The sequence below is a fragment of the Acipenser ruthenus genome, chromosome 26 (genome assembly GCF_902713425.1).
Source record: "Acipenser ruthenus chromosome 26, fAciRut3.2 maternal haplotype, whole genome shotgun sequence".
NCBI classification, from domain to species: Eukaryota; Metazoa; Chordata; class Actinopteri; order Acipenseriformes; family Acipenseridae; genus Acipenser; species Acipenser ruthenus.
The window spans coordinates 7,113,263-7,125,887 of record NC_081214.1 but is presented as its reverse complement, the minus strand read 5'-3'; the positions used below and the strand labels follow the sequence as shown (position 1 = coordinate 7,125,887).

Here is a 12,625-nt window from a genome sequence, read left to right as displayed (position 1 = left end):
TCAAAAGTACAAAACACAAACTCCCACACGAGCGGCTTATTTCTGAAAATCTCTTATTTTAGAAGCATGATGGTATCGGATGTGATGGCACAATGGGGTACAGTCATCTCTGGGTTAGAATCACTCACCATGATTAACTAGCACTTTCTGCAGCTGTTGAAAAAAATGACACTGTGCATGGGCAATGGTCTATAGACTTGTGTGATTGCTCTATTGTGTTCCGAGGCACACCTACAGTACGTATCGTACAGAAACTATCCCATCACTCCAATAGCCTTGACCTTGCAGGAGGGTCACCTTCCTTCCTTCCTTCCTTCCATGCTTGCTTGTTTGACACCATGCTTTTTTACAGGCGGATGAATGCTACCACAAGCATGAGATTCAAACTGGTTAAAAATGTACGACCCCAGCTTCTACTCATGAAATATTCACACTGGTAAAACTACGCCGTGGGAAGCAAGAGCGCAGCTTTGATGAGAGCGATGGAGCAAAGGGCAACTACTGTAAAAAGAACCATGCCAGGGTAAAAGCATTAGCGAGCGGAGTGACACAAAGAGTGCGCAGCATGCCATGGGCACTGGACACAGTCGACTCTGTGTTCACAGGGTTTCGCTGCAGGGGGCGCTCAAGGGACGCCCTTGCGAGTCTATGTGGCCACTTATTCAGTAAGTACCTGCCGTTTTTATTTATACGATCAGGATTGAAATCCGGAAGGGCGAGGGTATTTGGTAGTTATGCTCCCTGCCTTTAGGATGCTGGTATGGTTGAAGCTTTTTAATCTGTTCCAGTTGCTTGTTACTTCTCAGCTGGATTGCTTGGCCGTTGGCTTCCTTTTTATTTGTTGGTTTTATTGTGAAGCGCCCCGGGATGCTTTGCAAGAAGAGCGCTGTATAAAAGTAAGTTGTATTGTATCAATGAATCCGTCTGAAGGGTGCCTGTTGTATCCAGCAGTCACGGCTTCCATGTTTATGAATAACTGTATGTGTTTCCGCTAACTTCCGTGAACTAATTGCACTTCTGGCTGGTTTCACAGACCCACTAATCTTACTTGCCAGTCGCTTATTGATTTTGCAAAACTCACAACCAACCACAATTTATGGACAAATTCACATTGATTCCCAGTAACAGCACATTGCTAACGTACTGGACAGACTGAGTGGCCGATATCCCAGAGTTTAGTTTCAGTGAATGGTTACCCGCTTGGTTCGTAGTAAACTGAGCAGGAGAGCTCGGAGCTCGCCCGACACGCCAGGGCAGGGTGCCTGGGTATGGGGAGGGAGTGGGAGAATTGAAACAAGACAATAGAGATTAGAAGCGCAGAGGGACAGGGGGCCGGCTGTGATGCTGGAGGAGTAAAGAAGAGCTTTGAGATTCAATGTAAACTCACGAGTCAGTCCGAGGAACTGGAACCAATGGGTGTGGCTTCCGCAGAGCTGCCCAATTAAGTCGATCATCTATTTTTTTTGCACACTCCCGGGTTGTGATGCACTGTGCCAACACAGTGCCAGGCTAGGCAGTCTAGTCCAGCACAGGATTCTGTGAGTCGCGGCGTCCGAAGCAACACCTAGAAACAAGCACTGTGCTGGCTGGGGTCTAGGTTAAAAGTGCACAAGACAATCCACATGTGGGCATTCTGTGTCCCTTTACTTCTCTTGCTCACTGATGGGACTAGGCACTCCAGCAGCGTTTGACACAGTGGAGTCGGTCTACTTTAATGATCCCAACAGTACCGGTCTGTTGCACTGTATTTTGTATTTTGTGTAGCAGTGTTAAAAAAGCTGATCAGTACGTCACCCAGGCTAGGGGAAACCACAACTGGATCAATACACAGTTCAAGATCACCAGTATCCAGATCTGCCACTGTTTAGATTATTAGACCCAGTGTCGCTTTAAACATCAAAATAAAATGTTAACACACAAAAACTAACCACAGTGCTCCTGCAGCAATGCAGGAAAAGAGCACTGTCTTTCATAATGAGTGTGCTGTCAACAAGTGTACTCTCACTCTTAATCACAGGACACGGACACACACACACACACACACACACACACACACACACACCTAGCCCTGGCACCAGGATGGATGCTCTGCAATGATCTGAGCTGACTGCACGGCACACCGATGTGTCAGAAAGCTGCTCCAGCATGAACTCTCCACCTGGATTTCCACACAGCTCAACGAGAGGATGGAGTGAAAGTTAATGGGAGGGGATCTGACCTAGATAGGAAGCATGCCCACACACAGCGAAACTAAAAATAGGAATAGTGCAACAGGGCTTATTATTGCAATGATAACAGAGCCTCCAGGTGGATAAATCTGTCCATTCAGATATTAGTCACTTATTTATTTTCAGAGAAAGCAGGATGCTCTTCAGGGTATCTGAATCTAGGGCATGGGGACCGTTTTGCAGGAGTACTGTTGACATCTACTTGTTAGGTCAAACGAAGGCACAGCGGGGTCTAGTCAATAGATCTCATCAGTGGCAGACCTAAATGCCGTCATTTAATGAATTAAAACAGGGCCTAAACAGTAACAGTGGCGTTATTAAGATGTATTAACTAGACCCAAGTGTCATTTGTTACAGGAAGTTATTCTACTGTATATTCGGCAGGGCAGTATGTAAGTCATGGCACAGACACTTGATTAGCTGAGCTATCCAAAGCTATGTCTTGATAAGCGCTTGTCTGATTTTGATGTAAATCGGCAGAAGCATTTGTTATGATATTTTCCCACATGCTGGGATCATCCCATGTAAATCCTTGGCGGGGGACACACTGCAAGCACCATCCTGATATCGGGCCAGTATCTGAAGGCAGATGTTACAGACCTATGATTCAATCCAATTGATCTAAAACGGTGGCAGGTCTCAATAACGGCATTGCTTAAATCATTAAAAGGGGATCTTTGTGAAGACCAACCCTAACAGTGTGTGCGAAGAGCCTTCGTGTGTTTTTGTCATTGAAAGCCAGTCAAATGCCTGTCTTGGTCCTATTTTAATATTTAAAACACTGGTGGTTTAACATTATATGTCAAAATGATCAATTTATAAAAGGTGATTTTAAAATCTTTCTACCAACGCAACGTTATTGACATTTTAAATGCGCTTCTGAATTGAAACTGTACCACTGTATCAAAGCTCACAACGATAAAGAAACAGGGCCACTCAAGAATCTGTTGGGAAACACCTTCCAGTCTGCAGACCGAGAAAAAAACAAACCGCACAGGGTTAATGGCAATCAGCTTCACGCTCACACTGGATTGCTCTAGCAATATTCAAGGTATAGCCCTGCTCCTAGTAAAACTATATTACTAGATACTAAACTACAGCAGTGTGCACATTGATTTGAACTGGGGACCTCCTGGTTACAAGCCCTTTTCTTTAACCACTGGACCACACAGCCTCCTTGAGCTACATACAGCTGCCGGTGCCACTCAGTACACTGTTCTATGATATTACGAAGGGTGAAGATATGATCACTACATCTGCATTTGCTTCTAAACTGTTGATTGCAGATGATGTCTGTTGCATTATGATCTTACAAAAGATCTTAATAGGAACTGAGAGAAGAGTAATTCCTCAGCAGTTATTACAATCCCGCAATGACCCTTTCTTAGGGAGTTTAATTATTGTCCCTTTACACCACTCACTTGGGACCGCTGTGTTCTTCCAGATTGCTTTAAACAGGGGGATGAGGCTGCTGGCTGCTACTTCAGGGTCGATCTTGAGTAGTTCAGCGTTAATCTGACCCTGTCCAGGAGCTCTTCCGGGATTTCATGGCTCTGATTACCTCCTCCTTTACCGGGGGATCAGTGTGATGCCCAGTCTTGAACAGGAGCTGGAAACATTGGTTCTGGTCTATTGAGCGTTTCTTGAAAGTGCTCAACCCATCTTGTCTCTTGTTCCTTTTCATTGGTGAGGAGCTTGCCCTGTTTGTCAAGCACATATTTATGTTTTGGCGTTTCCCGCAGATCTGACGAGGAATGCGGAACACTGCTCCCTGTTGCTTTGGGCTGCATCCTCTGCCAGCTCGTCAATAAACTTCCTTTGATCAGCTCTTGTTGATCGTTTCACTTGTCGGTTTATTTCACGGTACTGTCCTTGGTATCTGTCTTTCAAATGCTGAGACTTTTCTTTTCAGCTTTTTTCTCTCGTCAATGATTTTTCAGGTCTCAGGGCTCAGCCATGCTTTATGGTGTTTCTTCATGTAGCCTAAAATGAACCTGCCTGTTTTGGTGTATGCTGTAGCAACCTTTCCCCATTCTTCATTAATATTGGAGATCTGTCTTTCTTCATCTTCATTTTCCTCTGTGTTTATTTGGGCCTGAAACCTGTTCTGTAGCTTTTTTCCCCACCTCTGGGTCCTTCAACATGGGAACGCCTAGACGTCCTTGTGTTCTAGTTGGCGGTCCGATGCGTTTGAGTTTCAGTTTAATTTATGCTGTCACTGGGTGACGGTCGTTACCAATGTCTGCTCCTCATTTCACTCTTGCATCTTGCAAGGCTCGTCTCCACTTAACGTTTATCATGAAGTGATCAATTTGGTTCTTGTCTCTTCCATTAGGAGAGTGCCAGGATATTTTGTGAATATTTCTGTGGGGGAAAAGGGTTCCACCAATCACCAGGTTATTTATGCCACAGAGATCAACCAGCATTCATAACTCCACATCCATTTTTTCCCCATTGATCTCTCATTCCCTTTGTTGTCTGCTCCTACCTTAGCATTGAGATCTCCCATAACTACAAGTATGTTGTGCGCTGGAGTCACGCCCGCCTCTGCTTGAAGCCTGACATAAAAGTCATCTTTCTCCTCTAGATCTGCTTCATTAGTTGGGGCGTAGCACTGAATTACTGTAACCTTGGTGTATATACCCCAGTGTACCTGGTAGGTATATACAAGGATATAATGGACAACTCTTGAGGTGTTCCAATACATTTGTACACGACCGTATTAAACAAACAAACAAAAAATGTGTTTCAAATAACCTTACATAAGTGTATGTTTTGTTGTAGCCTATTTTGTCCATAAAAAACAAAACACACACACACACACAGAGAGCCTGGAGAGCAGGCTTTTGAAATCTCCCTGGGTTTCCTGTGCAGATGGTAGAGCCTCAGAGACACAGAGAATCTTTGGGGTGAATGACCCATCCCCACCCCCGTTTAACCCGGAAGCTCTGATTAGATTTAGATCACTGGTAAGTAAACAGCCAGGGCCTGACCTGAACGGAGATTGTGTAACCCGGGCTGCTGAGGGTGGAGGAAGACAAAACACACGCAGGCAGCTTTGTTGATTACATAATACAAGACAGACAGCCATATTCACATACCATTTACCACCAGGGTTGAAATATATATTTGAAAAGGAAAAAATAAAAGGAACAACTGCATTGCAATACATGAGTACCTGTGGGACTCGGCACAGCCATATCTCTAGAAACCCACTGGCCTGGCATGCATGCACCTGTCTGCAGAGCCACACACAGCACAGGTGTGCAGGACTGCAGAGCCGCACACACAGCACAGGTGTGCAGGACTGCAGAGCCGCACACACAGCACAGGTGTGCAGGACTGCAGAGCCGCACACACAGCACAGGTGTGCAGGACTGCAGAGCCGCACACACAGCACAGGTGTGCAGGACTGCAGAGCCGCACACACAGTACAGGTGTGCAGGACTGCAGAGCCACACACACAGTACAGGTGTGCAGGACTGCAGAGCCACACACACAGCACAGGTGTGCAGGACTGCAGAGCCACACACACACAGCACAGGTAATGTAAAGAATTCTTTACATTAACACATACAGTCCACTCCAGTGGTTTTCAACCTTCTTTAATAAACTGTAGCCCTTCTGTCTGAAGGTTTCCGCTCACATACCCCTATACAATGTTCCCTCTACTGAATGCCACCACAGTTACAATGAAAGGCAGAATAATCTGATTAACACATTTATCTTTTTCAGTTTATTTAAGATATAGTTAATGTGATATCTTGTAACCAATGTAAGTCGCCCTGGATAAGGGCGTCTGCTAAAAAAAAAAAAAAAAAAAATAATAATAATAATAATAATAATAATAATAATGTTACAACAGGCTGTAAACTTTGCGCTCCTAAACAAAAATGAAACAGTTATGCACAGTGGTTTAGAGATAATATGTACTGTTAAATGTGTTGAAGATCATCATTTTCTTTTACGTTCATTTTTATTCTTGCATTCGAGTCATCCTGCGTTGTGGGAGTGGAGATCTTTCCGCTCTCGTCAATCGAATTGCTAACCGATATACAGTCGTGTGCCAATGTATTAGAACACCTCACGGTTTGTCATTTATGTGCTTTATATACCTGCCTGCATGAAAACCTCTGGGGGTGAGAATTTCAATTCACGGTCAGTAATCAGTGCTATAGAAACAACATGCACTCGTGTGTGAAAATGTTACACCACTCTGTGTTTTAATTAGGCATCTTAAACAACTTCTAAAACGTCTCATGCATTTTACCATTTGTGGCAATGTGTTCCTTTTCTCTTACTATTTTGAATGAATTGCAGGTGTGGCCTATTATAGTCATCAATTAAATTAGACAATCAATAATTTGCCTATTTCCAATATTTTCAGTTCCAGTGGTTTGATTTCATATGCACAATAACTAAACACAGAAGCAATGAGGTGCTCTAATCAATGTGCACACTGCTGTAGACCAGAAGGAAGTTCACACAGGCTTTATTTTTCCACAGCTGTATTTGAGACAAATAAAAGTTACCGAGTCAAACTGACTTATTTATCTCCCCCCCCCCCCCCCCCAATTAAAACTGTTCAAGGCAAGTTATCTACAGAACAGAGGCTTATCTCTTCTGCCTTTAGAAGGACGATCTCAAACATGATCCTCAGCAATAATACAATATAAACTCAATAAACAAACAAACAAACAAACTCAAAAGATACAAACAGATAACACTGCAATACCTGAAATCAAGCCTATTATAAGAGGTAGGTTACATATATATATATATATATATATATATATATATATATATATATATACAGTGCCTTGCGAAAGTATTCGGCCCCCTTGAACTTTGCGACCTTTTGCCACATTTCAGGCTTCAAACATAAAGATATGAAACTGTAATTTTTTGTGAAGAATCAACAACAAGTGGGACACAATCATGAAGTGGAACAAAATTTATTGGATATTTCAAACTTTTTTAACAAATAAAAAACTGAAAAATTGGGCGTGCAAAATTATTCAGCCCCCTTAAGTTAATACTTTGTAGCGCCACCTTTTGCTGCGATTACAGCTGTAAGTCGCTTGGGGTATGTCTCTATCAGTTTTGCACATCGAGAGACTGAAATTTTTGCCCATTCCTACTTGCAAAACAGCTCGAGCTCAGTGAGGTTGGATGGAGAGCATTTGTGAACAGCAGTTTTCAGTTCTTTCCACAGATTCTCGATTGGATTCAGGTCTGGACTTTGACTTGGCCATTCTAACACCTGGATATGTTTATTTGTGAACCATTCCTTTGTAGATTTTGCTTTATGTTTTGGATCATTGTCTTGTTGGAAGACAAATCTCCGTCCCAGTCTCAGGTTTTTTGCAGACTCCATCAGGTTTTCTTCCAGAATGGTCCTGTATTTGGCTCCATCCATCTTCCCATCAATTTTAACCATCTTCCCTGTCCCTGCTGAAGAAAAGCAGGCCCAAACCATGATGCTGCCACCACCATGTTTGACAGTGGGGATGGTGTGTTCAGGGTGATGAGCTGTGTTGCTTTTACGCCAAACATAACGTTTTGCATTGTTGCCAAAAAGTTCGATTTTGGTTTCATCTGACCAGAGCACCTTCTTCCACATGTTTGGTGTGTCTCCCAGGTGGCTTGTGGCAAACTGTAAACGACACTTTTTATGGATATCTTTAAGAAATGGCTTTCTTCTTGCCACTCTTCCATAAAGGCCAGATTTGTGCAGTATACGACTGATTGTTCTCCTATGGACAGAGTCTCCCACCTCAGCTGTAGATCTCTGCAGTTCATCCAGAGTGATCATGGGCCTCTTGGCTGCATCTCTGATCAGTCTTCTCCTTGTATGAGCTGAAAGTTTAGAGGGACGGCCAGGTCTTGGTAGATTTGCAGTGGTCTGATACTCCTTCCATTTCAATATTATCGCTTGCACAGTGCTCCTTGGGATGTTTAAAGCTTGGGAAATCTTTTTGTATCCAAATCCGGCTTTAAACTTCTCCACAACAGTATCTCGGACCTGCCTGGTGTGTTCCTTGTTCTTCATGATGCTCTCTGCGCTTTAAACGGACCTCTGAGACTATCACAGTGCAGGTGCATTTATACGGAGACTTGATTACACACAGGTGGATTCTATTTATCATCATTAGTCATTTAGGTCAACATTGGATCATTCAGAGATCCTCACTGAACTTCTGGAGAGAGTTTGCTGCACTGAAAGTAAAGGGGCTGAATAATTTTGCACGCCCAATTTTTCAGTTTTTTATTTGTTAAAAAAGTTTGAAATATCCAATAAATTTCGTTCCACTTCATGATTGTGTCCCACTTCTTGTTGATTCTTCACAAAAAATTACAGTTTCATATCTTTATGTTTGAAGCCTGAAATGTGGCAAAAGGTCGCAAAGTTCAAGGGGGCCGAATACTTTCGCAAGGCACTGTATATATATATATATATATATATATATATATATATATATAATTTATACAGTGGTAGGCCTACCGTTTGCCTCCATAAAAGACTACAGGCTTTTCATTGAGATCCTGGACTTGTTTTATGAGCAGGTTTCCTTGTAGTGGAGTCAGAGTTACTACCACAGACCCCGGAGCACCTCTCCCGTCCCAGGCCTGGTTCACTGTGTCCTGTACACCACAGACCCCGGAGCACCTCTACCGTCCCAGACCTGGTTCACCGTGCGCTGTACACCACAGACCCCGGAGCACCTCTCCTGTCCCAGACCTGGTTCACCGTGCGCTGTACACCACAGACCCCGGAGCACCTCTCCCGTCCCAGGCCTGGTTCACCGTGCACTGTACACCACAGACACTATTCTCTGTGTCGAGTTCAGTTTCACATTCTCTTTGTGCTTAATTTAGATTATCTGCCCACATCCTCTTAAAGTTCAAACCGTGTCATGTGAAACAGAGTGGGTATTTTTAAAAAGTATATTTTTAAATAAACAAAACAAAAAAAACTCTGTGGTACCCCCAGGTATCAGAACATATTACACAAGCAACCGATGAAGCTCAAATCTCAGGTGACACCAACTGTTTTCCCCCTAAAAGTCTTTAGAATGTCACACATCACACGTTGCTTAAGTAAAGAGCTTGGTTTGTCCACAGCGGTCCACGATTCCTGTAAGAGACAGGTCCTTTTGCTGCAATGCACTGTGCTCTACCCTCTAACCAAACTCCCTCCCACGTTGTTTTGTATCAACACAACTGTTTGCGTTTGTTTCTGATTGAGTCGCGAGACACGGTTTTGGATAAAATATCATTCCACAGATTATCAAATAAATAAATCAATCAATCAATAAATAAATGGATAGGGAACCTTCCAACAGTTTGAAATCAACTACATATCAGCTCAGGGTTCAGAGTGTTTGAGTTCCTGCCTCGAGCGTCCAGAGTTCAGTCTGGCTAGCAGGTGTTAAAGAGCAGAGCGGAGATCGCAGTAATGGAGATGGGAGGCGGCTGCAAGCCCCTAGCAGCCCCAGCAGCGAGACACATGGGCAAAGGACTCAGCAGAGCAAACCTGACACCCTGTACTGCAGACAGGCCTGAGAAGAAAAGGCTGTCCATTCAATAAAACACTTCTAATAATAAAAATGAGGCTCCTACAGTGTTACTACGCTGGTGACGGAGAGGTGAAAAAGCAGCAAGGCATGTCCCACAACTAGCCACAGAGAAACAACAAGCCAGCACTGGATTCAAATACATTTCAAAATGAATGGAAATAAACACTCAGTACAGAGCAATTACCAGAGATGCACAAGACTACGATACCAAGCGTTCGCTTCTCCTTCTAGTGAAGCACCAGGAGTGCAGGACAAAACTGATGCTCAAAACAACAGTTTACCATGAACTGTTGCTCTAGAGACGCACACACAATCACTTACCATTTTTCCAAGGTCCATGGTTTCAGGTACAAAAGTCCTCTGCCCAATTAAACAGCTGAAATGAGCATATATCCTTGTTAGCCTGCTACAAACAGACCGCCCTGGGGCTCCTTAGCTCAACATGAGTCCTAAAGAGCCATCGGATCCCCGTTAGCTTGCTGCCTCCTCCTCTCTCTCTCTCTCGCTCTCTCGCTCTCTTCCTGCTCGCCCTCTCTCTTTGTGAATAGAAAATAATAAATCCTGTTAGTGACGGCTGAGGGAGATACGTTGGCAGCATCCAAAGATGCAAACAAAAAAAAAAAAAAGAGAGGAAAAATAAAGAAGAAAGCAGCGTCTGGAAGTCGTTACCCAGCCCAGGAAAGAGAGCAGAAGGGATGGAGAACACTGCTTTCCAGTTGTGCAAGTGTGTGTGTTTACAAGCTGTCTGTGAATTAGAAGCTGCAGACAATTTAATCCAAGTCTGATGGCTGGCTCGCTCTCTCTCTCTCTCTCTCTCTCTCTCTCTCTCTCTCGCTCTCGCTCTCTCTCTCGCTCGCTCTCTCTCTCTCGGGCCGTCCGGTTGTATTTTTTGAAGGGGGGAGGAATCGCAAGGCAAGATCCAGCCTCTAATCAATGCCTTTCAGCAGAAAACAACCCCCCACATCAGCTTTAAAACCTTGGCAATTTGAATAACAAAAGGCGATTTTAGTTTGGAGACTCTGGGACAACAGGGGAGGAATTCAGATGGTTGGTGGTGTGCTTGAACGAGCACTGAAGCCCGAGAGCTCACACTTACACCCCCCCCCGAACAGACACACGCTGGGTCTGAGGAAATGAAGCTGAGCGACACACACAAAGGGAGCGGGTTTCCCTGCAGTCTGCACCCTTTCACTGCTGTCCTTTTCACTACCGTTCCAGAACTACAGGACTGTTTTCACTCCTTCCCTCATCACAGTGGAGTCTTCATGCTGTACAAACCCTTTCATTAGTATTTTTTTTTTACCTTGACATAAATTACAAAGTTAGACCTAAAGCCATCAGAGCTATCTTGAGTGATTAAAAAGTCTTGCCGTAAAGACCTGAAGTTTCCTGTGATGGATTATTTAACCTCTTCCTGGCAAGAAGGAACCACAGCTCGACAGAAATAGCTGTCTCAAATATTTGTGCCATCATAAGCTTGGCTTCGTAACCCCTTCCACACTCTCTATAGTGTTCCCTACTATATCCTCGCCACTCAGTGTCTCTGTATGCACACTCAGAGGAAAGAGCAGTCTGCATCTCTCACCAGACTGTAATTAACAAGCCAGTATCCCACAGCACTCACTATTGACAGAGCTGGAGAGTCTGGCTTCATTCCCCAGGCTGGCTGGGGGGAGCCACAGGTGCAGGCAGCCTGGCTTTGATAACCAGGGCTCTGGGGTGGAGCTGCACATTACACTTAACCTTCTGTCATCTCACTTACAAGTCCAGGAGAGAAGAAAATCATTCAGAGAGCTTCAAACACCAGGGGCTAAGGGGCTGGGTTTGGAGTTTAAATCTGGATAAATAATGTTAAATACACAGACTGAAGACCAGCTTGTATTTTCCTTCTTAATTGCATTTTAACAGTGTGTGGGTTGGAAGGGCATGGAGACTGAACTGTCCAGGGCAGGTTTGAGGAGAAGAGACAGGAGGCTCCCTCCAGTCCAGGGCAGGCTTGAGACATGGAGACTGAACTGCTCCCTCATCCCCTAAGAGAAAGGGGGCTCCCTCCAGTCCAGGGCAGGCTTGAGACATGGAGACTGAACTGCTCCCTCATCCCCGAAGAGAAAGGGGGCTCCCTCCAGTCCAGGGCGGTCTCGAGGGAAGCACACAACACTGCTCCTCTGTGCCGTTCCCATGCAGCACTGTGCCATTCCCAGGGGGTGCAGAGGGCTCATGTCTTACACCCTCACAAACACGTGACTAATCTTAAACAAACGTTTGTGTGTCACTGTAGTAAACAGGTTCAAGGCTTACAAATGGACATTTCCAAGCATTCACTTCAATTCAATGCTGACCAGAATCTATGGCTAGCTGGGAGAGTGCCACTGAGACGTTCTCACTGTGACACAGCAGCAGCTTCAGCTTGCGCTGGCTGAAGCGTGTCATTAATTAGCAGTAGGGCTGTATTGTTTTCCACGGTAAAAAAACAGCTTATTTCACAGCCTACAACTACGTATTCAAAATTAATCATTTTCTGTATTTTTACGTGATAAAAACAATTATGTTTACACTATTCTTTCAGAAATGACCAGTCTCGCAAGGAACGGAAATCGTGAAATCTGGGATAACCATGAAAAAATAGAGCCCTAATTCTGGGCTTACCATCCTGTTAGAGCACCATCCTTACACAGACTCAAAGCAGCTCTGAACAGCATTATAGGATGTGCTCTGAACAGCATTATGGGATGTGCTCTGAACAGCATTATGGGATGTGCTCTGAACAGCATTATGGGATGTGTCACGGCTATACTGCAGCCACACTGCACACATGGG

At 44.3% G+C, this 12,625-nt stretch overlaps 1 protein-coding gene across 2 annotated transcripts in view; it reads right to left on the bottom strand.

Annotated features, from left to right (window-relative positions):
• Window positions 1-12,625, bottom strand: part of LOC117430640 (huntingtin-interacting protein 1-like) — a 47,429-nt gene that overhangs the window by 26,257 nt on the left and 8,547 nt on the right. Inside the window, exon 1 of one of the 2 annotated variants that reach the window (XM_059000589.1) lies at window positions 10,130-10,578. The exons of the other annotated variant lie outside the window; for it this stretch is intronic. Coding sequence (XP_058856572.1) covers window positions 10,130-10,147 — 18 coding nt within the window. The 5' untranslated portion in view covers window positions 10,148-10,578. Of the gene's footprint in view, window positions 1-10,129; window positions 10,579-12,625 lie in introns of those variants that run through there. 2 annotated transcript variants of the gene reach the window in all.